The 25,702-nt window shown below is 37.8% G+C and overlaps 2 protein-coding genes across 3 annotated transcripts in view; one reads left to right on the top strand and one right to left on the bottom strand.

The window, feature by feature from the left end:
• The window catches only part of IKZF3 (IKAROS family zinc finger 3), a 92,101-nt gene that overhangs the window by 39,362 nt on the left and 27,037 nt on the right, over positions 1 to 25,702 (bottom strand). For both annotated transcript variants that reach the window (XM_025440260.3, XM_035721393.2), the window contains exon 3: positions 23,247 to 23,348. In XM_025440260.3, the coding sequence (XP_025296045.1) occupies positions 23,247 to 23,348 (102 nt within the window). The remainder of the gene's footprint in view (positions 1 to 23,246; positions 23,349 to 25,702) is intronic.
• The window catches only part of ZPBP2 (zona pellucida binding protein 2), a 47,099-nt gene continuing 38,362 nt past the window's right edge, over positions 16,966 to 25,702 (top strand). Inside the window, exon 1 of the mRNA XM_049114062.1 lies at positions 16,966 to 16,986. The gene's annotated coding sequence lies outside the window, so the exon portion shown is untranslated. The remainder of the gene's footprint in view (positions 16,987 to 25,702) is intronic.

Genomic DNA, 25,702 nt, shown 5'->3' with positions numbered 1-25,702 from the left:
GTGAGGATTGAAGAACATGATGTGTGGAAGTTATTTCTAACTTGATTAAAACAGAATTAATTGATTAAAACAGAATTTCTAAACTATAAAGCAGCATACAACTATAGTGACTTTTTCATTTCTTTTTTTGTTAAATAAAGATTTTATTTATTTATTTGAGAGAGAGAGGAGCACAAATAGGGAGGAGCGGCAGAGGGCAAGGGAGAAGGAGATCCCCTGCTGCGGAAGGGAGCCCCATGCAGGGCGGGATCTCCAGACCCTGGGATCATGACCTAGCCAAAGGCAGATGCTTAACGGACTCAGCCACCAGGTGCATCATGACATTTTTTCTTTCTTTTTTTTTTTTGACATTTTCATTTCTATCCATTGTAACTATGAACTTTCTCTATTGATCATTTAATATATATATATATATACATTTAAAAAAGATTTTATTTATTCATTTGAGAGAGAGAGAGAGCATATGCAAGCTCACACATGAGCAGGGGGAGGGGCAGAGGGAGAAGGACAAGCAGACTCCCTGCTGAGCAGGAAGCCAGATGTGCAACTTAATCCCAGGACCCTGAGATCATGACCTGAGCTAAAGGCAGACACTTAACCGACTGAGCCACCCAGGTGCCCCAACCTATACATTATTTTATATTTGTATTTCTTAGAAATAATAGCCATCCATTGAAAAATAATGAATGAAAATACATCTAAAGAAGATGTGGTTTTAGATGTTGCCCAAACTTACTAGAGATAGATTATTTACCTAGTAGACATTTCATTTATAAGTCCAGAAGAAAAATCTTTCTTTTCTTTTATGATTCCTTTGTATAGAATATTCATTCTATTTTTGACAGAGTTCAAAACATTTAAAGCACATTAAAATATACCACTTAAAAAAATAAAAAAAATATACCACTTAGAAAAACTAAAAAATTATCAAAATACAGTTAAATTGTCTAAAAACATTCTGACTGTCACAACACCAAACTCAGTCACAGGTAAGGGAAGTAATGAAAATCCCTCTGTCTCCATAACATAAGTTCCTGGTATGCATAGTATGTGTTGTGTTATATGACAGTTAACATGTTTATTTCCCATACAGATAAGGAGTATCTTCAAGGCAGGGGCCATTTTTTAAATTTTTGTCACCAGAGCATTTCAGAGGGCTCATTTACTGTAAGTATTGAATGAATGAATGAATGAATGAATGAATGAATGAATGAATGAATGAATTTCTTTGGGTAGCTTGAACCAATTTAAGAAGGTAGCCAGGCAGGGAAGAAGGAATAAGCCACTTTGATGTACCACTTCCTACCTTTCTACAACATTCTGAAGTTGAGATGTGGTATGCAGAATTTCTCCTCATAATACACCACAAAAAGCCCCACAAGTGATAACCAGTCCTCTAGTTTACTTCTTTGCCCATGGTGGTCAGTCTTTTGTTTTCCCTAATCCCCCACTTTGGAGCAGAATGCCATCCTTTGAAATAGGATGACTAGTTCCTGCTTCTTGAACTCCTTCCCTGAGTTCTATTCCTGTCTGATTCTATTCCTACCATACTTATTTATTTTCTCTGTCTACTCCTCTTTCTCTGTCTCCTAGGTGTCAATGGTCACCTCAGGTCTGTTTCTTCAACTTTTTGTTTTCTCACTTTACATATTTTACTGATCCAACAACCTTCTACGGTTGATGACTCCCTACATCTATATTTCCAGCCTAGTCCTCCCTGCTAGCTCAACAGCTATTGACAATCATTTCTTATATTTCTTATACTTGTTTCATACTCAACAAGTTGCAACCTAGCTAATTATTTCTCTTCCTTTGATTTCCCTTCCAAATCTGCTTCTTCTATAATAGTCCCTGTTTTCCCTTCTACCTAGTGGCTGCTTGATGTCAATGTCTGTATATTATTCCACTCACATTCTTAGCATGTAGCACAGGACTAGGCACGCAGTTTAGCAACTGGAACAAAGGAAGGAAGGAAGGAAGGAAAGAAGGAAGGAAGGAAGGAAGGAAGGAAGGAAGGAAGGAAGGAAGGAAGGAAGGAAGGAAGGAAGGAAGGAAAGAAGGAAGGAAGGAAGGAAAGAAGGCAAGAGGGCAAGAAGGAAGGAAAGGGTGAGTGATTATCCTGTTTTTTGCTTCAAGTACAAAATTAAGGTTGGAAATGTCTGTTTGTTTTTTTAATTGCACAGATTGTAATTTTGCCTAAGGCTAGCATATTAGGCTACAGCGATAACAAATTGTATTTCTAACGTAAGGTATACCAACCAGACCCAAAAGGTACATAAAAGATTCTTGAAAGAGAGGAAAATGAATATGAGGATCAAGAATTAGAAGATTCTTGGTCTTTTTAACATTTAATTGATTAAAACAGAATATATACAAAATAATATAAAATTTACTATCTGCCACATATTATTTGGACTTTTCTTCCTCTCTGCTTCCTCCAATCTCTTCTCTGTGGCTAAGAAACATGGAAGAACTCAGTACTGACTTGTCTTAGGTGAATGTATAACATTAAAAGTGCATAAGGGAGTAAACTATCTTGTCACTGGAACATGGTTGTCCCTGGGGGTAAAGTATAACAACTGCTTAACAGCTGCCCAGGAACACACTTCAAGGCTGCAAGCAAAGATGCATCCTTGCTCCACTAGAAAGAGTGGAGAGAATATTGTCTGGCAGGATAAAACTAGGATGGAATCTAGCCAACAAACTGGAGTATAATTTTTTTTTTTCTGTTTCAAAAGGCAACTTCCAACAATCATGAATAGAGAGGTTTCTACTACCAGTATTCAAATAGCACCAGAATGGGTATTGATAATTATAAGGAAAAGACAATATGGTATTTCATTCTTATTTTGCCCGAAAATGGATTTGAATATATATATATATATATATTTTAAAGTTCTGATGTAAGAGCACAGGCTTTGGAGTAAGATGACATCTAGGTTCAAGTTGTACTCTACTTGTATGATCTTAGCAAGTCACTTGATTTCTGTGAATTTTCTCACTTGTGCAATGATGATATTATCTACACCTAACAGGGTTGTTACTGTAATTACGTTAGGCAAAATAATGTATAGAATGCCTAGCATAGTAGCTGACACATATTATCTTTGTGACCTTGAGTTAGGCAAAGATTTCTTAGATATGATACCAAGAGATGATTCATAAATGAAAACATCTTATAATTCAATAGTAAGTCAAACAATCCAGTGAAAAACATGAAAAATATTTGAATTGACATTTCACCAAAGAAATTATACAAATGAGCAACTGGCTAATGAAATGATGTTCAACATCATTAGTAATTAGAGAAATGCAAACTAAAACCACAATGAAATGCCATTCACACCCACTGGAATGGCTATCTTCAAAAAGACAGAAAACAATGAGTGTTGGTAAGGATGTGGAGAAAATGGAACTGTAATCTTCTGCTGGCAGGTATGTAAAACGGTATAGCCATTTGGAAAAAAAAAATTTCCTATGTAATGGATAGCCTTCTGAAATGGTTCCCAACAATCCCTGACTCCTAGTGTTCATGTCCTTGTACAAACTGCACCCTTTAAATGTGGGTTGGACCTGGGTCATTTGTTTCTAATTAAAAGAACACAGCAAAAATGATGGGAAATCACTTCTGTTGTTAGATTATAAAAAACCATGACTTCCATCTTGTTCTCACTCTTTCCCTGGTGCTTCTCATGCACTTCTCTGATGAAGTAAGCTAGAGAGCCCACATGGCAAAGAACTGAAGGCTGTTTCTGGTCAGCCTACAGTGAGGAAATGAGGCCCAGTCCAATAACCCTCAGGGAACTGAATCGTGACAATGACACAGTGAATTTGGAATTTGATCCTTCCCTAGTCAAATGTTCAGATGAGACCGCAGTCTGAGTCAATACCTTGATTGTGGCTTCATAAGAAGCAGAGGACCCAAATAGGTTGTACCTGTATTCCTGAGATAATAAATTTGTAATGTTCTAAGCTGCTAAGGTTTATTATATAGCAATTGATAACTAATATAGACATTTCTTATAAAATTAAACATAAATTACCATACAACCCACCAATTTTACTCCTAGGTATCTACCCAAAAGAAAACATATATCCACACAAACACTTGTACATAAATGTTCATAGCAGGATCATAAAAGCCAAAAAAATGGAAACAGTAAGAAGGTCTACCAATTGGTGAATTAATAAACAAAATGTATTTTATTGATTCAATAGAATACTATTCAGAAATAAAGAGAAACAAAGTACTGAAACATGCAATAACATGGATAAAGTTTAAAAAAAAGAAATATGTCATGCTAAGTGAAAGGGGCTAGAAGCAAAAGACTACATACTATATTATTCCTTTATACAAGATGTCCAGGACCAGTAAATCTGTAGAGACAGAAGTCAGATAAGTGGTTGCCTGGGGCTGGGAATAAAAATGGGGATTCCCTGCAAACAGGTACCAGGGATTTTTTTTAGGATGATAGAAATGTTCTGAAATATGGTGCTAGTTGCACAAGTCTGTAAATTTACTAAAAATAATGGACTTCAACACTTAAAGGTATGTGAATTAAAGCTGTTAGGGAAAAAAAATAACTCTGTAAGGATTAAAACAAAAACCAACCCAACAACTGATATTTAGCTACGCTGATACTCTGTCTCAAGAGGGTAGAGTTTAGCTACTCATATACCAACTATTACAAGAAGCATTGTGACAAGTGTCATTTTTGACCTATGATTAATCTGATACGACAAATCCTCATGAGACTATCTTTAACTCCTTTTGTTCCTGTATAACTAATGTCATGCCCTTTTCACAGAAATTATAAGTGTTGTATTAAAAAACACAAGGTACATCTGTTACTTGGTAGTAGAGAAGAAAACTAAATCAAATGTTAAGAGTTGGCCTCAGGACATTTCCCATACTTAATTATTTTGTTATTAACTTCAGACTGATATTATTTTATTATCAATTTCAGAGAATACCTAAGTAACCACTGATTTTGCTATCTTTCTAAGTTGTGCTAAAATCCATAAAGACCCAGATTTTCTAACTATATTGTCATATTTTGTGCTTTTATGTCTTTTTATGTTCTCATGTCTCACTTTCTATTCTGTTAATAATTTAGTGTCCCTTACTAGGCTATGGTTATTAATTAATTAATGAGCACTATTCCTGCCCTACAAGTCAGCGATAATATAAGATCACAAGGGGAAGCTCTCTGAGGGCTTACTCAGTGATATGAGAGTTTAGTTCCCCCATGAGAAAAGAAAATACAGAAGTATCTTTTTCATATAGTCTCAGAGACAGAACTAGTGCAACCACTACAGCCTGAAGAACTAGTACAATCTGAAGGAACAGTTCATAACAAAACGCCAGAAACAGTCCTGGGCTCCAAGCAATGAAGAGAGGTAATACACGTAGAGTAAATTGTGTCCAAATTTTGGTGGAGGAGAAGTATGGCCATAAGCTTAGACGGACTTAAGAGAAGTTAATAAACAGCCTTTCCTGCTTTCTCTAGGGCTGCTATGAACTTCCTGGAGGGTGACAAAGGGTAACAAAGGCATAACTGGGATTTCTGCTTCTGTAGACGCAGGTGCAAGAAAGCCTGGTTCTAACAAATCTTGTCAATGTTTTTAATGCCACCAGACTGACTAATATAGTGAAATATCTACCACAACCCCATTTTTACTTATTCAGTTGACATAATTAACAAATCTATTAAGGGTAAGGTCACAAATTATTTTTAATTATTAAACCATCAGTCTCCATATGTTACTGTTTAGACAGCATCACCCCCTGCAGAATAGAGTTTTCAAGACTGTCGTTTCTACAACCTCAAATCTAGATCCAATTGCAGTCAGTTAAGAAGCAGATTTCAACCAGACAGCTGAATGAGAAAACATCTGGACCTAACCAGTAAGAATGAGAAAGGTCACATGTTAAATCCAGATAATCTTGTTTATTGGTGTTTGAAGGTTATACACCAAGGGCAGGATTACCAGGGTCCTCCTTTAGGCTTGGCTCTGACATCTTTACTCATCTGCTATGTGTGTGACACTTTAAAATCCAAAGCTTTCAAACTCCTGTGCTGCCAGTCACCTCCAAATGTAATCTTCCCAATTCTAAGCCTGAATACTACATCAGTATCACTAGACTGCCGAGTATTAGGTGCTAAATTAGATGCTGCATAACAGAATTGTCAGGGATAAATGATGTCTATCTATTCCTTTAAAAAACTGTTTTCAAAATTTCCATCCAGCATTTTTCTAGATCCATTTTCTGTGGACAAAGCAACTGTAACTTTATCAAAATTAAGAAAAAGGAAAGGCCTTTGAATCAGCCAGGAATAAAATTAAAAGATTGCTCTACGATAGGTTTCAGGTTGGTAAAGAAAGGAGAATTATGCTTACTTCATGATTTTTATAATTACTATATGTTATTTTCTATACATACAGAGCTGACCCAAAATTGTTTATGTTAGAAGCCATTCTATAGACCATTACATATGGAACTATTATAAAAACAACAGAGTCAAGAAGCTGTAAGATCTTAAATGTTTGGTCAGAAGTGTACTCTTGGCTCAGATAAAATGTACACGTGCCCATAAACACAAAATTTTACATAGTTTTGAGAGGCTTCCCAAACTTTGAGATTTCAGGTTAAGAATCTTTGTCTTAGACCTTTAAGTAGGCTGAGGCTTAAACTGAAGGCTCTTCTGTGCTACATTGTATATACTTTATTTTTATTTTTCCCCCTGCCACCCCTCCCCTTGTATATACTTCATATGACAGTGGTTGACCTTCAAATTATTTGCTCAAGTACCCTCAAAAGAATTTTGAAAAGTTATGTTTCTCCCCTATACACAGTAGACATTAAGTGGAAATTAAGTTGACATCTACAATTTTTCATCATCATTTAAACATTTTCTAAACAAATATACATTTTGTTTATTGTAAATAATAATGATTAAACTGTTAGTGCACCCTTCCAAATGTATCCAATGGAGTATAAATATTAATGACTGGATTTACTCCATCATTAATTTTAAAATAGGGACGCCTGGGTGGCTCAGTGGTTGAACTTCTGCCTTTGGCTCAGGGCATGATCCGGGGGTCCCAGGATCGAGTCCCACATCGGGCTTCCTGCATTAAACCTGCTTCTCCCTCTGCCTATGTCTCTGCTTCTCTCTGTGTGTCTCTCATGAATAAATTAATAAAATCTTAAAAAAAAAACCTTTAAAATACATACGCTTTTTTAAAAAATCAGAAAATTTCTCCCTGAACTTCTATTTCCATTTCACTTTACCCATAGAACTTCATCCTTAGGTACTGTTTTTTAAAGATTTATTTATTTATGAGAGAGAGAGAGCGTGCACTTCCATGCACACACATACACAGCTGCGCATGCGTGCATGCAACTGGACGGAGGGTGAGGGAGAGAATCTCAAGCAGACTCCCTGCAGAGCACCCAGCCCTACATAAGGGCTCCATCTCATGACCCTGAGACCATGACCTGAGCCAAAATCAAGAGTTGGATGCTTAACTGACTGAGCCACCTGGGCGCCCCCTTATGCACTGTTCTTTTATGCTTGAATCTTTACTACTTGTCCTATCATATATCTCTATAGCAACAACAATATATATGTATAAATAAAAATATTTTTGTTACCATGAAGTGCTAGGGGTAAAAAATTTTCTTCTGTATTATTAAAATTATTAGCATACAATTGATTAAAACCATACAAGAATGTTGCAAATCTTGACCAATAATTATTAAATATAAAAAAAAATTTTGTTGGGAATGTATCTTTTAATGAGATGGATGGAGGGGATACATTTACAAAAGTCTGATTAAAGAAATTATCTAACTGACCCTTTATGTGGCATCCTGGAAGTACTTGTACTGTAGGGCAAAGAGTAAGATTTGGGCTGGGTGAGCAATGTGTCTTTTTTTTATAAAATGGAGAAGGATCCCTGTGAAAAGGGAGATGGGACAGAAGAACCTTAACTACAGCAGTCTTATAGGGCATATCAGATTTAGGAAAGAGAACATATTGAAGTTTAAACCCTGGAAATTGATTGTCTTAAAATTATGCACACCCACGTAATCTTTACAAAGTCTTCCCATATTTGAAGAGCAGTTTGAAGAACACAGCTAAAGGACACCCATTGCCAAAATGTAGTCACATGTTCGTCTTCACTTTACTTAACTGACAGTTATTTAATGAGCACATGGAACAATGCAGGGGATGAATGGATAAATGGATGGCTGGATGGAAAGGCAGAGAGAAAAATGGATAAATACTGAGTGTTTACTATATACCCCAAATTCTGGCATAAAAGGAGAGTGACACTAAGAAAACTCTGCCCTTGCCATGTTGTCAGCTCTTTTTAGGAGACAGTAGAGAACAATAAAACCGCCACAAAGGTAATATGTATAAAATTGGATATAACAGGATTGGTGATCATCTCCAACTGTCCACTCTTCCCTTCACCTACAGGAGCAAGTTAAAATTCTTGTGTTATGAGATTCAGAAGGAAGTTACTGACTCATGATTATTTAGGACATTTTAAGTTTAATGTATGGTCAGTTGGGTCTCGTCTAAACTTCACTGTTGTTGCTTTGCGCTTTTTGTAATAGAAAACTCCCTATTATTTCATTAACTTTACAATAATGTGATCCTCATATTTTAACATAAAATTTGTGGATCCTACCTACCATGTTGTGGAAAGGTCTTATGTACTCTTCTCATCTCCAACACTATTTCCCTTCATGCAAATTACAAAAGAAAAAAGAAAAGAAAAAGGTCCCTCTGACAAATTATGAAAAATGATGACCTAGTGAGCCAGAACAGGATTTCATTCAGCCCTCAGTCCAATGGTGTGCTGGTAAGTGCTTAAAAACCAACTCAGAGAGGGGGAAGGGCTTATTTGTAGCATTCGCTGATGTCAGGGGTATGAATACCATGGCCCAATTCAAGCTACCAATGTGAAGTAAGCCGGCTGACAAAATTCCTTAAAGTTTAATAAGCGATTATGAGCTAACTCTGGCACACCACTGGGATTTCTCACTTATTCCTCAGCAGGGTGCCTTTATGTAGTTACCAAACTGCACCAGGGTACACAATGGCCCAGGTCACCATACTGGTGCCAAACTTAGTTTGAGCAGCTGAATTTGCTTGGCAAGATCAGATATTATGAGAATTAGCAGGCACACATGGGTGTTTCACGTGCACAGCTAACCAACTGGACTGGAATTTGTGTTTTATTTCACACTCATCTTGTTTCTGCTCCAAGGAGGCACAAACACTATTGCTCCCCAGTAAAAAAGAAATAAGAAAAAGAAAAAAGAAAGGGGGAAAGAGTCTTTGAGGACCCACTAAGGACAGTGAGCAGATCCATTTTTCTGTCAACTGATACAGCCATCCATTCTTCTTTTGCAGATGCCAAATAGTTTCCTATTAAGTTCCTTTTAGTTCACTGTGCCATGCAGCTTGGTTAAAAAAAAAAAAAAATCCAGAGACGTTTTTTGTTAAAAAGATTCAAGGAAAGGTGTTCTGTCACCAACAGAACATACCGGTTTGACACAGTAGAAACGGTAAAGCCTCTGCCCATTGCGAACACTTACAGAAATCCCCTGTGAGTGAACTTCTGCAGCAAAGCACTGCTGATTTTGTAAGATAACCCCTGCATCCCATGAGCGACAGGTCTTGATCTGGGCTTGAGAGATGTAATATTTTGATAAAAAACGGCACTTCCTTTTGAAGCATATATTTGCGTGTGCTGAGCAGTACCACTGGAACCTCAGTGAGCGCCTAGGCGAGGCTGACTTGGTCTCTCCCAGCTCGCTCCAGCCATAAACCCCTCCTTCACACATCTAAATGTAGCAGTAATTAGCATCCATAAACCGCAAATGTGGCTTGGGTTTTTTCCCCCCCTTTCAGAAGCATCAACGTAGTTTGTATTTTTCATGAGCACAAATATGTTGTACACCTCTTTGACTTGAGACTCTGACATGGATGGAAAGCTACTGAAGATAGGAGCTGTATCTCCTGAGGTGGGAAGAATTTTTTTTTCAGCAGACTTTCTAATTATTATTTTTTTTATCTTTGATCTAAGGTATCACAATAGAGAAAATTTAAGGCCTATCAAAAAATTATCAAATTCAACTTTCCTCATGGAACCAGGCACAATTCTAACTCTTACAGAAGTAATTAAAAACTGATTAATCACCACTGTACACATAATTAAAAAGGAATCCATTTCATCTATTTTATTTCAGGTGTATTTGATAGTTGTAAAGATTAGAGAGAGAAAGAGTATAGTCCATTGAAATGTCTCCTCAAAATTCATGTTTGCCAGGAACTTCAGAATGACTTTTGTAGATATTATTAGTTAAGATGCAATCACACTGCATTAGGGTGGGTTCTTAATCCAATAACTGTATAAGAAAAACAGAAGACATACAGAGATATACACGTCAGGGGAAGGCCATATGAAGGAGGCAGAAGTTGGAGTCATGTTGACACAAGCCAAGGAACACCAAGGTTGCTGGGAGCAAGCAGAAGCTAGACAGAAGCAAGGGAAGATCCTTTCCTAGAGCCTTTAAAGGGAGCATGGCCATGCTGACACCCTGATTTGAGACTTTTGACCACTAGCCCTGGTGTCCAGAGGCTTTTATTTTATTGCGTTTCTCGGGGAACACAGGGCCCATGCAAGCAATAGGATAGTCTAATGGTATGTTATAAATGTTTCTTTAACTTCTGCTTTTTTTTTTTTTTAAAGATTTTATTTATTTATTCATGAGAGACATAGAAAGAGAGGCAGAAACACAGGCAGAGGGAGAAGTAGGCTCCTTCGGGGAACCTGATGCAGCACTAGATCCAAGGACCCCAGGATCATGACCTGAGTCAAAGGTAGACACTCAACCACTGAGTCACCCAGGTGCCCTAACTTCTGCTTTTGACATTATGGTAACTCAAAGACATTTTGGTTCCAACAGGAAGGTCCCAATGTCCTTTGTATTCAGTGAAGTGCCTATGGCACCCTTGCACATATCAAACACTAAACTTTTGTTTATTTTTATAAAAGATTTGGAGCTCCCTGGTTATTTCCTACTACTCAAGATTAGTCTGACAAGGATTGTAGTTCATTACCACTGACAAGAGAAATAATGACAATTCATAGAAATCAATGACCAGGCTTGAAAAAGAACTCTGAAATCTCCATTTCTTGTGTTTTTTGATCCAGTTGGATTATATCACTTATAGGTAGGTATTTTTACCAATATATAAATGTAGGCTACTAGGGCTCTTTTTTTTTTTTTTTTTTCCAAAAAGCTTATAATGTAATAAGGTGAAAGTCTGTCATTTGCACACACAAATCCAAATACAGTATAATTAGGTGCTTAAACAAGTACTAATTAAACAGACTCCAAAAACTCAGCCCTAAGACTACACTTGAGAGAGCTGGGATAGTACAAGTAGATCTTATGGAGGAAACAAACTTGAATTGATGTAAATTAGTCTATTAGATTAATAGATTAGTGCATTAGTCTATTAGATTTAAATTTTCAAAAAAAAATTTTTCTATACTCACTATGTATGTGTGAGATAAACAAAGCTGTTAGTGATATATATTTTTCTAATTTAAAAAATTGTAGTGTTAGGCTCCCTACTGATGTCCTTTTGAAATATTTACATAAATATTGTTCTTTCAAGGAGCAAAACCATTCTTAACTCATCATATAATAAATGTATACATCAGGCCAGGAGTCAGCAAACTATGAGCTATAGGCCAAATCTGACTCACTGCCTATTTCTGTAAATAAAGTTACTGGTATACGGCTATGCACATTCATTTATATATCTTCTATGGCTGCTTTACACTACAACAGCAGAGTTGAGATGTTGCAACAGAAATCATTTGGCCACAAAGTCCACGATATTTACTATCTGGCACTTTACAGAAAAAAATTGCCAACTAGGCTTGTAGGAATATATAATTAAAAAAAAAAACACAAAAAATCATCTTTGGGTTGCGAGGTCAAGCCCCATATTGGACTGGAGATTATTTAAACACACACACACACACACACACACCAAAAACTCTTAAAAAATGATAAAAATATCTGGAGGGGAGGAAACAAGTGAATTTATGTTAAATGTTAAGATCTTTTAAAAGTTTTTTTTCCAAATATTTTATTTTGTTTCTCACACAATAATAAAGAAAAATAAAGTGAGCATTTCTAATCTTCTATAAATAATTTTCTAAGAGCTGGAAACTTAGAAAGCTACATATGACATTTCATTTTCTTTAAAATATAAATCAGATATGATTATAATTATTGTGAATTTAAAACATTCTAGGACAGACCTTAGTTTTCAAAACTTTTTAGATAACATAAAAAAAAATGCTTCCATTAAACTTAAATAGTTTAGGATTAAACTATTTAATCCATTTAATCCATCCATTAAACTTTAGGATCCTCTAAAGCATGCTTTTAAAGTTGTTTATAACCACTATTATATTATAGCTAAATTTCCTTTAAAAGTTTAATTCTAATTACCTTTATTTTTTTTTAAAGATTTTTATTTATTTATTCATGAGAAACACAGAGAGAGAGAGGAAGAGACACAGGCAGAGGGAGAAGCAGGCTCCATGCAGGGAGCCTTTTGTGGGACTCAATCCTGGGACTTTAGGATCACACCCTGGGCCAAAGGCAGGGGCTAAACCACTGAGCCACCCAGGAATCCTCTCTAATTATCTTTAAAAGTATAATTCTAGCTAGTCTTAACGTTTCCCTATGCTGAATATGATAAAAAAAAAGTACCTTATTACGCAATAGGCATATCTTCTTTCAGTCAATGCTACTTTTCAATTCTTTTACAATTTAGCATGTATAATTTGTATCTACTGGTCATATTTTATCTCTTTAAAAGGCAGAAGCCTAAAAAAGTAAAAAGGCAGAGGCCTGGTAATAACGTTGTCCAAAGGTATATGACCCAGATTAAGTGCCAACGTTAACAGTACAGTAATCAGTTTGGAGTTTAATCATGAAATAAAGGGTTAATCTTTTTTTTTTAAAGGGTTAATCTTTTAATGCTAAAGTTAGCCTGCCCATTTCTTTTTTTTTTTTAAGATTTTTTTATTTAAAAAAAATAAGATTTTTTTATTTGAGAGAGAGACTGAGTGCAAGTGAGGGGGAGGGGCAGCGGGAGAGGGAGAGAATATCAAGTTGACTCCCCACTGAGCACAGAGCCCAGTGCAGAGTTTGATCTCACAATTCTGAGATCAAAACCTGAGTGGAAATCAAGAATTGGACTCTTAACCAACTGAGCCACCTAGACACCCCTCATTTCTTTTTAAATCAGGCTTAGAGGAAAGAGCCATTTCTTCTGTCTTTCCCAAATTATTTAGAATGACTGATCATATTTTCTAGTCTCTCTAAGAAATGTTATGACACTCCTAGATCCCTAACAATTGAGAAAAATACACTGATACCCCATTCATCCACTCACATGGAACTGGACATAAGGAGATAGAAATTACACTGGCACTTGACCTAAAGTGAGTGGTCCACAGAGACTGAATCTCTTTCTTTCTCCTTGGATGCACTTCAGGAACAGGGTCAAAATGTAGAGGCCTGGAATCTACTATATGGATTCCTACAGAAATGCTGTACCACATGAGTTTTTACAATATTTGTTTTAAATTCCTGTAGTTGAATGGAATTGGGTTTTTTTTTTTGTTTGTTTGTTTATATTTGGGTATTTAATCTGGTACTCACTTTGGCAGCACATATACTAAAATGGGAATGATCAAGTATCTATCTGTTGTGTTTTTTTCTGACCACCTGAAAACATAAAACTCATAGGCTATTTCTGAATCCAGAGGGAATTCTAACATAAATGATAAATTTCCAGACCAAAGATCCAGACACAAACTTAATGCCATCACCTACCAAAACTCAGAAACCCTAACTCAGAAAAATGCAAGCCCAGTTATTATCTGCCTCATTTTGAATGTGACTCCATGGATAGCATCTTTAAGACGTTGCATGAAGCTGGTAGAACACTGTATGCCTTTCCTCAGCACAAATGACCACATCCTGTGCCAGGCAGCATTTTTCGTCTCTGTGGTTAAGAACTGGTACAAATTAATGTATAGCTAGGCAGAGCTGGAATGTTAGTTGAAGCTGTGATTTGAATCTCAGAAGCTTTAGAGATAGAACTCTAATTGTTGGTCCCTTAAGAATCTAAGACAAAAGAATCATCTCAAGAACTGATTTTCTTTTTTTTCTTTTCTTCCTCTAAGAAACACATGGATGCACACATGTAATTAATCTAATGCATTCATTTGGTCCCTTATTTAACAAATCTTTATTTTTTATCCTACTATAGGCCAAGTACTATTCTATGTGCTGCAAATGCCTAGCCTTGAAAAAGACAGCCCAAGATCCTGGCTCATACAAGGTAAAGAGATAAAGACAATAGAGAAATAAATAAAACTCCAAAATTATCCATGGTAAGTGCCATGCAGAGAATTAAAATAAGGAATGTGTTAAAATAGTTACTGGGTTGTCAGGGAAAATCTCTCTGAAGAAATGACATCTAAGATGAGATCTGAGTGACATTCATAAAGTAATAGTGATCAGATTTATCAACATGAATATTAGCATAAAATGTGTACAATGTTTATATAAATACAGTGCTCAGAATTCACAAAAAAGCCTGGAAGTATTCCACAGTGCTGACAAAGACTATCTTTGGGTGGTAGGGAGAGAGGTGAGTTTTTCTTTTTTCTTTCTATCAACTTTCCAAAATGTGGTAAAATATAAAAACATATTTAGTCTTTGTTCCCTGTTCCTGACAGAGTTCCTAAAACCCTTGAATTTCCTGAGGGACAAGAGTGTCTTTTGTTATTCAATAATAAGGTCCTTTCAATTACACCTGAGTTTATGCTAATGACTTTAGGGTGGGGCCCCTATATAATAATCTCAGGAAGGGATGGTCATCAGGAAGACCAAGTGATTAAGGGGAAAGGAGTATGGGGACTGGAGATTGAGCTTTATGAAAATTCTTGAACAATGAAATTCAGAGAGTTTCTGGGTTGGTGGTCACATCAAGATGATGGGAAGGTGGTGTGCCCAAAGAGGGCATGGAGTTTCCATGGAGTTGTGTCCTTTATAATAAACTAATAATAGTAAGTAAAGTGCTTTCCTAGATTCTGTGAGTCATTCTAGCAACTTGTCAAACCTGAGGAGGATGGTTGTGGAAACCCTGTATTTGTAGCCAAGCAGGACAGAAGTGCTGGTAAGGCAGAGACCTGGTAGCTTCAACTGGTGTCTAAAGTGAGGGAGGGCAGTCTCATGCGACTAAGCCCTTAAACTGTGGGTTCTGTGTTAACTCCAGGAGTTAGTATGAGAATCGAATTGAATTTCTGGATGCCCAGTTGGTGTCTGGAGAAATTGATGTCAGTGTTGGAAAAAACCCAGAATTGGTGTCAGGAGTGGGATTTGCTAGAACAATCTGGGCTCATGGAAACATGTGGTTTGGGAAGAGAAAAGAAGAAAGAGCAAGAAATGAGGAACCTCTGATTCCTTGCCACATGGTCACCCATGTTACGGAAAAACAGCTGTGTTGTGATCAGTGATGAGGTAAAGTTACCAAGGGTTTTCAGAGATGGATCCACCACCTGTGAGCTGGTTCATGGGTACATAAGGAAATGCAAACTAACAGGAAAAAAGTGAAATTAGTTACTGTTACCTGAATTAACTAAAATGAAATGAACAGAAAGTGTTGACCAAACCTTGATGTTGGACCAAGCTCAGACTTCGATTGCTTTAAGCTTCAGATGTTAAGTTCAAAGGTTGCCCTAAAAGGTAAAATTTTGAGGGAACAACAGAGAAGACCTCTAAAACCTCTGTTCACCAAAAAGATAGTTCACATGGTGAGAGGCCAAAACCAAGAAACTACTGAAACCAGGAGGTATAATATGAAGGCATTGTCTCATTTTGTGAATCAGTATCATCAGCTTCCTGAAGAGCTATTACTAAAATGGACAGTAATAGTGACTAACTTAGGGGGAGTATATTTGGTTTTGAATTCTACAGAGAAGAAGAGCATGTTTGGGTTGATACTCAACCCACAGCTAACTATGCAATAATCAGATGGCTATACATGATCCAGATACACAGCAGCGTGGTGGACTAGATGAAAGCCACTGTAGGTTCTATTTACCCTGAGAAGAGGAATATCCGATTCCATCTATAAATGCCAGTGGAACACCCAGATTTAACAGTTGATATACTTTGTATGTAAGCTATGTGGGGGCAGCCCCGGTGGCGCAGCGGTTTAGCGCCGCCTGCAGCCTGGGGTGTGATCCTGGAGATCCGGGATCGAGTCCCACATCAGGCTTGTTGCGTGGAGCCTGCTTCTCCTTCTGCCTGTGTCTCTGCCCCTCTCTCTGTCTCTATGAATAAATAAATAAAAATTCTAAAAAAAAAAAAAAAAAAAAAAAAGCTATGTGGGACTGGCTTTATGATAACAGACATATTTACTCCTTAAATATGCCAGTTATCCAGGTCATGATAACTGGTTTAAGGGGGTGTTCTAAGAATGTGCATATTGGACATGGTATGGTGAAGTTAGTAAAGCCACAGGAGGAGATAAGAACAAAAATTGGAAGGAAGAAATTTTTTATATTCACGAGACCCATAGAGGGGGTATTGCCACATGCCACACAGGGCCACAGGGGAAAGCACCAGTGTCAGTCGGGAGGCAGAAAAGAGCAGTGAAGGAAATCCTCCTAGGCCAGAGTTTTTATTGGAGTTTCTGAGAAAAGGCAAGGCAGACAGAGTAAACAGTTTAGGATTGGTTGGTTTGAATAATCCTGACAGATTCTAGAACACAGAATGGTCTCTAGTTATCTGATATACTTGGCTGTGGGATGATTTGGAGCAGAGGAAATATTACCTTGGTGTATGAGAATTAGGTAAGGAGATGGTTGGGAGGCACAGGTTCTGGACTGGTTGGTTTGTGTATGAAAAGAATGATCCTGGCTAACTCCTCTGCTATCTATAAGAATTGGCTATCCCTGGGAAAAGCAGGCTTTCCCTGGGTCTGTAAGGACCCCAAATATCAAAGCGTCCAAGATACAGAAAGACAGTACAGTTAATAAAACTGGTCCTGTGATGAGTGGATGCCAAAGAGACAAATACAGAATCTAAGAAAACAAAGTCAGAACAGGGAACCCCTTTGGCATGGGCATGCCATGTAATCTTCCTGCTGCAAAATCAAGCAACAGTAAAAGAAACCAGAGTGAATCTGCTATTTTACCCTCCCCTCTTGGGTCTTAGAGATGCTAATAAAAACATTAGGTAATTAACAAGAAAATGAGGAGGGGCAGAAGGGAGAGTCAAGGGACTTGTCCCAGCAAGGTGGAAAATTGTAAATGGTTATTAAGAAAAAAAAGAATAAAGGGAACACTGGTAAGGCCAAAACAAAGAAGAAAAAAGAAAGGGGGAGAGTCAAAGGACTCATCGGACTGAAAATCTTTAGATTGTTATAAAGAAACAGAATAAAGAAACAGACATTGAGGGGTTTGAAACAAAGGTCTTAAGACAGCACTATGCAAGGTTGGGTGGACCAAAGGGACTTTCTCCATTAAAGGGCCCCAAACAAGTTTGCTCTATTGCTCCAGAGTAAAGGAACTTACAAAGCCAGAAGGCAAAGATTATAAACAGAAACTTGATCTGAAATCAGCTAGGGCAATAGTCGGGCAGATTAATCTTTGTCATGACAAAAGAACAGGGCTCAGCCTCTCACTAGGGACCAAAGCCTTATGCACATGAAAGGGTGAAATGGTCAGGGGGCACAGAAGTTTCTGGGACACCCCACACCCCAACATGGGAGCCTCACTCACTGTAGTAACCAAAACTTGTTAGTGAAGCCCTACAGGGGGCTTCAATTTGACTGAGAGAATACAGAAATGTTTATAAGGGTTGACAGGATTAAGGTGGAGGCTTAGATGGAAAGGAACGTTTAAATAAGCTATTTGTGAATAAATTGTGTCTCCTTCACCTGAAACTGTTATGAGAATGGATATTATGTCTGACTGGGGAACTTCTCCCTCACCTCATTTTATAAAACCAAAACCTGTTGATAGGTCACAGTTAGGAATGGAAGGGTTGAAGGATTAAGGTAAAAGTCTGAAAGAAAGCTGGTATGTCTGAAGTGGCTGCATCTCTTTTATTTGAATGTATTATGGGCATGGACATTGTCTGTGACTGGGTATTAATTGTTTCTGTAAAACAGAAAGCATGTAAATCTGTCCTATTAATTGGACATGCTGAATGGGGATGGATAAGATTGCCCCAGTCCACAGTGTAAATGAGAAGTGGCAGTGCTAATGGGAACAGTTTCTGTGTGGTAGCTCTATGTGGAGCATAGATTGAAGTTTATGGCAAAAGCCTGTGACTGCTTCCCATCAACAACTATTGGGATTATGGAAAGGAGATTTCCATTTGAGAAGCAATTAGTAGCCTGCTATTGGATATTAATTGAAACTGCCCCTATGACTGCAGTACAAAAGCAATCTTAACATCTAAAATGCCCATGTCTTAGGTAATGTCACAGAAATGCTTAAGGTTTCTGGGAGGGCAATGCCCAGGAGAGTTCCATACTAAGACGGAAATGGTTTATACAGGATTATGCTACCTGAGGAATGCAAGCAGGAGGTACTCACAAGCAGTGAGCCTCTTTTCCTCAGGACTGACTTTGGAATCATATGAGGCTGTATCATTACTTGGACAGTGCCCCAAAAGCAGATCTAGACTGAACAACATAGAGCTGCTTGGTTTATGGGTGGCAATTCCAAGGTAAACGAACAATATCCTGTTTGGAGGACCACCACTCTGACTGAAGATGCAAAAACAAATGAACTCAGTAGATGAATTTCATGCTGTTTTCCTAGTAGTGATGGAAGGATGGATCAATGACAAAAGCCTCTATCTACATTTTGGTTTTTACCTAACTCGAGTGACGGCCAGTGGCCTGGCCACAGGGATAGGCAGAAGGAAAACTGGTCTTTTAAAGGGATGCCCATATAGGCCATGACCATACAGAAATCACTAGGGATTTTTTTTTTAATTTTTATTTTTTTATGATAGTCACAGAGAGAGAGAGAGAGAGAGAGAGAGAGAGAGGCAGAGACACAGGCAGAGGGAGAAGCAGGCTCCATGCAGGGAGCCCGACGTGGGATTCGATCCCAGGTCTCCAGGATCGCGCCCTGGGCCAAAGGCAGGCGCCAAACCGCTGCGCCACCCAGGGATCCCACTAGGGATTTTTAAATAAGATTTTATTTATTTATATTTGATAGAGAGAGAGAGAGAGAGAGAGAGAGTGTGTGAGCATGTGTACAAAGAGGGGAAGCTGCAGAGGGAGAGGGAGAAGCAGGCTCCCTGCTCAGCAGGGAGCCCAACGTGGGGCTTGATCCTAGGGACCTGGGATCATGACCTGAGCTGTAGGTAGGCACTAAACCCACTGAGCCTCCCAGGTGCCCTCACTATAGGAATTTGAGGGGTACATTAAAGTAAGTATGTCAATGCCCAACAGAATTCCCTTCCGGGTTTGGAAGGTGACTGGAAATAAGTGGAGATCGCAGTGTACTTACTTGAAGTGGCCACCTGGGTCCATGGAAGGAGTAGATATTTGGGGACCATAGCAATACAGAGGACTGAATCTGGACATACTCCTTTTGCACCCTCTGAGGCTCAAAATGCCAACAAGAACTGTTCTATCTGCCAACAAGAGAGACAGAGGCTACCTATGGCTATGGGGAAAATTCCTCAGAGGGACAGCCCCACACATAGCTGGTAAGTAAATGATATTGAACTGGTGCCAGTAGCTGGGTGAGGGGTGCTACAAATGTGTTTCGACAGAATAGACACTGACTCTGGACTGTGCATTGCTTACTTGGTGGTAAATGCAAATGGTAAGAGAACCAAAAAAACAAAACAAAACAAAAAACAAACAAAGCAAACAAAAAACAAACAAAACAAAACAAAACCCCCAAAACACAACAACAAAAACAAGTTTGGAAGATATTGCACCAATTTCTTCAGGACAAGAAACTTTACAGCCCATAAAGTCAAATGGGCAGAGAGATATTGTCCTCAGAAGAACAGTTTCATAGAGATTTGGAATAGGCAACTTAACACTGGTTGTTTAAAAGAGGGGAACTTGTAGGCAGGAAGGGCTGTTATACGTATATTTAAGAATGTGCGCTCACACTCAGCATGAGCAGGGATAAGGGAGTGTCCTCATTGACAGATTCCTGTTTTTCTGGTGGATCTGGGGAAGAAGAATGGGGGAGGACGCTATTAACTTTTTCTGTAGGGGGAAAATATTGGTATGACTATAATTCTTCCCAAGAGAAGACACTAGTTTGATGACAATACTATTTTTCTTTCCCTCAACTTTTCTTTTTTATCACTTCAACTTTCTCTTTCCTACTTGATGCAGTAGTCATGGGACTAGTGCTTCAACAAGTGCTGGAAACAGACATGATCCCTAGACAAGAAATGTAACAATAGTTTTATTTATTTATTTATTTTAAGATTTTATTTATTTATTCATGAGAGACACAGAGAGAGAGAGAGAAAGAGGCAGAGACAGGCTGAGGGAGAAGCAGGCTCCATGCAGGGAGCCCAACAGGGGACTCTATTCTGGGTCTCCAGGATCACACCCTGGGCTGAAGGTGGCGCTAAACTGATGAGCCACCCAGGCTGCCCAGTAACTATAGTTTTAAACCTTTATGTCAGAATTTTTAAAGGTTTGATAGGGCAGGTTGTGCCTTCACTCCATTTCCCCAACTGGAGTTAACAGTGAATGAAGCTCTATTGTTAGTGGCAAAAAGAGCCTGCTGGTTCTGTACCTAAGTAACTCTACTCTATAGGATCAGGAGTGGATTGATAGGAAGGCACTTGCTCGACTAGTATTGTTGCTTGCAATCTAGACCAGCATAGTAGTTTGTTTGTTTTTAAAGATTTTATTTATTTATTCATAAGAGACACAGAGAGAGGCAGAGACATAGGCAGACTCCATTCAGGGAGCCCGACATGGGACTCGATCCAAGGTCTCCAGGATCATGCCCTGGGCTGAAGGTGGTGCTAAACCGCTGAGCCACCCAGGCTGCCTAGTTTGTTTGTTTTTAAAGATTTTTTATTTATTCATGAGAGACACAGAGAGAGAGAGGCAGAGACATAGGCAGAAGCAGACTTCCTGCGGGGAGCCCGAAGTGGGACTCAATCCCAGGACCCCGGGATCACGACCTGAGCCAAAAACAGACACTCAACCACTGAGCCATCCATCCTCTAGACCAGCACAGTAGTTTAACCTAATGTTCCTTCCAAAAGTGCAAAGGTTCAGGTAGAAATGAAAAGAAAGAATGGTAGCTGAGGGTAAAGAAATGAATCAATGGGTTATATAATGAAGGAAATTCAGTATTATACTAAAATCTCAAGAAAGGCTCAGAGCAAGAGAATAATAAATATTGCCTCTCAGCTCAATTATACTAGATGCTGAAAAGGTGAAGCCATATATTGCTGAGACCACTCCTGCTTTTGGAACCTGACAAAATCAAAACCTGCAAGCTTGAATGGCCTCACCCTGGGAAACATTTTCATATGATATGGTGATGGACTGGAATAATTATTAATGACTGACTGTGACTGTAGTAATGTGCCAGTATCTTGATTTTTTTTATTTTTTGTTTTTTGTTTTTTTTTTTATTTTTTTTTTAATATTTTATTTATTTATTTAAAGCCTGTGAGTGGGTGGGGGGTGGTGTTGAAGGAGAGGGAGGGACAGAATCTCAAGAAGACTCCTCATTGAGCATGGAGCCAGACACAGAGCTCGATGAGGGGTTGGGCTCGATCTCATTACCCTGATATCATGACCTGAGCCGAAATCAAGAGTCAGATGCTTAATCAACTGAGACACCCAAGTGCCCCACCAGTATCTTGACTTTTATAATTCTTGTGCTATAAGAGATTCATGGTCAAAGATCAGTGGGTGGCCTATGGTAAAGTACAAAAATATATTTGGTCCTTGTCCTAGGTTCCTGGCACAAGAATTCCCAAAACTCTTGAATTTCCTGAGTGATAGGAGTATCTTTTGTTATTTATAACAAGCTCCTTTCAATCATGGCTAAATTTATGCTAATAAGGTGACTTAGGGTAAGGCCCCTAGGTAACCTCAGGATGGAATGGTCACCAGAAAGACAAAGTGATGGGGGGGGTGACTAAAGATTGATCTCTATAAAAACTCTTGGATAATGAGATTCAGAGTTTCTGGGTTGGTGAACACATCAAGATGATCGCAGGGTGGTGTGCCCAAAGAGGGCATGGAAGCTCCATGCCCTCCCACCCTATACCCTGCCCTATGCATCTCTTCCATGTGACTGTTCTTGAGCTCTATCCTTTGTAATAAACTACTAATAGTAAAGTAAAGTGCTTTCCTAGATTCTGGGAGTCATTCTAGCAACTTGTCAAAACTGAGGGGAGGGGTTGTGAAAAACCCTGCATTGTAGCCAAGCTGGACAAAAGTGCAGGTGACATGGAGACCTGGTAGTTTCAACTGGTGTCTAAAGATTTTATTCATTGATTCATGAGAGACACACAGAGAGAGGCAGAGACATAGGCAGAGGGAGAGGCAGGCTCCCTATGGGGAGCCTGATGTGGGACTCAATCTCAGTACTCTGGGATCACTCCCTGAGCTGAAGGCTCAACCACTGAGCCACTCAGGTGCCCACTCAACTGATGTCTAAAGTTAAGGCAGTCTTGTGGGACTGAGCCCTTAACCTGTGGGTTCTGTGCTAACTCCAGGAGTTAGTATGAGAATTGAATTGAATTGTTGGATGCCCACTTACTGTCTGAAGAATTGGAGAATTGGTTGTTGGTGGGGAAATACTCCATAATGAACAGTTATTATTTTTATAATGAAAAAGAGTCAAATAAACATTTTAAAAATGAAGTGGTATAACTTAAACACTGAATAAACACCTTAAATTCTCAAAGTTTGCTGATATCCTTCAGCAAATTTTTAAATATTAATGTTTGTAAAATGAACAAAACTTAATTATTCCCAACTCAACCCACAAATGCAAGTTTTTCTTGGAGAGTTCCTGATTTCTTCCATATATTAAGCTTCAACCATATCTATAACCATTTTTAGTCGGTCGCAGTGGCTTACCTCCTAGATCTTCATCTTCATTGGTTGGGCCTTCTGCACTGTCCACATTTTCTGTTTCATGTGGTTTGGTTAAGTCGTAGTCATTCAAAATCACTGGACATTCTAGGAGATAAAAAGAATTTTAATCATACAGGCCAGTTTTAAAGGATTTTTATAAACATGTATTAAGTAGACTTCCATTTCAGCATAATCTCTTCATGATAGACAGTGCCCCTTTCATACATACTCCAAGTGGAATACATGTGAAAACTCCTGAGATTCAGAAATATGCCCAGGGTACACCAGAGTTAAAATGCATTCATGTTCCTTCCTGACAGGAATTCTCTCTCCTTTGGTATGTCTCACAACATTCAGTAGGATGCTATCGCTATTTATTTATTTGTTTGTTTGTTTATTTATTTATTCATTTAAATACTTTATTTATTCATGAAAGACAGAGAGAGAGAGAGGCAGAGTGAGAAGCAGGCTCCACACAGGGAGCCTGATGCAGGACTCGATCCCGGGACTCCAGGGCCATGTTCTGGGCCAAAGGCAGGTGCTCAACCACTGAGCCACCCAGGCTTCCCACTATTGCTATTTATGACCAAGAAGCATTTATGTAGTGATGAGAAATACTGAGATAAAAAATACCGGCATAACCCAATTTAGGAAATATGTTTTCCTGAGAGAAAACCCATAAGCAACTGTATATGAAATCCTATTTTCCTTTTCTGTTCACATTATAAATGTGATTCTGTGGAAGACATATTGGCCCTCGAGTTCCTTTATTTCTTTGGACATTTACTAAATGCTAACAAGGCTACAGATATGAGTAAGTCATAATTCCTGTCCTCAAGGAGCTTATAATTTGCAGATGTAGATAAGTCTGAATGCAAGACATTACAGGTCTATAATGTAGACTCAGACAAAGTATTATAGGAGCAGGAATTCATTTGTGAAAGAGAGCAGATATAATAAAAGCATGCTTAAATAAACAGCAAACTTATTTAAAAATTAAGTCTAAAAGAAATATACTTTTGTATATTTGTATATTATATAAATACTGATAATATTAGATGTTAGAAGAAAAGGAACAATGTAGCAGGTATTATTTCATGTACAAGCATGTAGCTTAAAAAGATGTTAACAAAAGAAATCAACTAAAAACTTATTTACTTTATTTTTTTTTTTTTTTTTTTTTTTTTCTTATAAAATTTAATTTATTAACAGCCTGCATTTCACTACCTGCATTTCTAGGATCACATAAACCTACACATACCCATACAATGATGGTTTCTCCTATTTCCTTTTTTTTTTTTTTTTTTTTTTTTTTTTTTATTGGTGTTCAATTTACTAACATACAGAATAACGCCCAGTGCCCGTCACCCATTCACTTATTTACTTTATATCAAACTGATTATGTCCTTCCTAATGTTTAATAAAATATTACTGAGTAGCTACTACATACAAAAAATAGTCAAAGATATTGAATCCTGTGGCATTTAAGCTAGGTAAAGTAGGAGAAGTGACTAGAAACTCTGCAGTGGCATTCCTTCCAGCTGCATCCATGACTGAACACATGGAGCAGGACTTTTGCTGGAATGCAGGAATAAAATGGAAATATATTTCACAAAATCCATGATGAAAAGGTGCTAAAAACATGGTTATTGTGGACTCATGTTTTGATTTATAAACAGGTTAAATTTCTCATTTCTACATATTGTAACATATACTCTATGAACTCTAAGACACTATTCTAAATAGTAGCTCACTTTTCTCAAGCTCAATATGACTAAAATAAAGTGCACACCTAAACAACTAACATGATGTACAGGTTCAATTAAAATATAAGGTTACAATCAACAATAACAAAAAGGTACTTAAGTGATAAATTTTGTAATATAGCATAAATTTTGATCCAAAGGGAGTTAATCCAGAAAACACAGAAGTTATTTCTAAGAAATCTGAAAAGTTTATAGTTTATTCTAGAGCAGGAATCTGCAAACCATGGCCTGAGAGCCAAAACTAGCCATGGCTTGTTTCTGTATGGGCCCAGGTAGTAGGAGTGGTTTTTACATTTTCAAAGGATTGTTTAAAAAGGAATATACAACAGAGACCATATATGGCCCACAAAGTCTAAAAATTTACTTATCTTGCCCTTCACACACAAAAATTTGTTGACCACTATCTACAGCACAAGTTGATAAAACATAAGCTACTACATTGTTCAACAAGAACTGTCTTTATTTAAACCAGTAAGTTAAAAACAAATTTTTAAGGGAAAAAACCACAGTGATCAAAATTAGGTGGGGTGTGATTTGGCCCTATGATGCCGAAGAATTTATATAATTGAAATGGACAAGTTGTTTTTATATCAGAAAGACTACATTTTTTTCTAACACATTTCTATAGCATTTTTACTGTGATCAGAATATTATTCTTCCTTTGGTTATTTCAGTAAAGGTATATTTCTAGGG

This window comes from Canis lupus, chromosome 9 (genome assembly GCF_003254725.2).
Source record: "Canis lupus dingo isolate Sandy chromosome 9, ASM325472v2, whole genome shotgun sequence".
NCBI lineage: Eukaryota > Metazoa > Chordata > Mammalia > Carnivora > Canidae > Canis > Canis lupus.
Note: the sequence above shows the minus strand (reverse complement) of the source record. Positions and strands in the feature narration are given on the sequence as shown.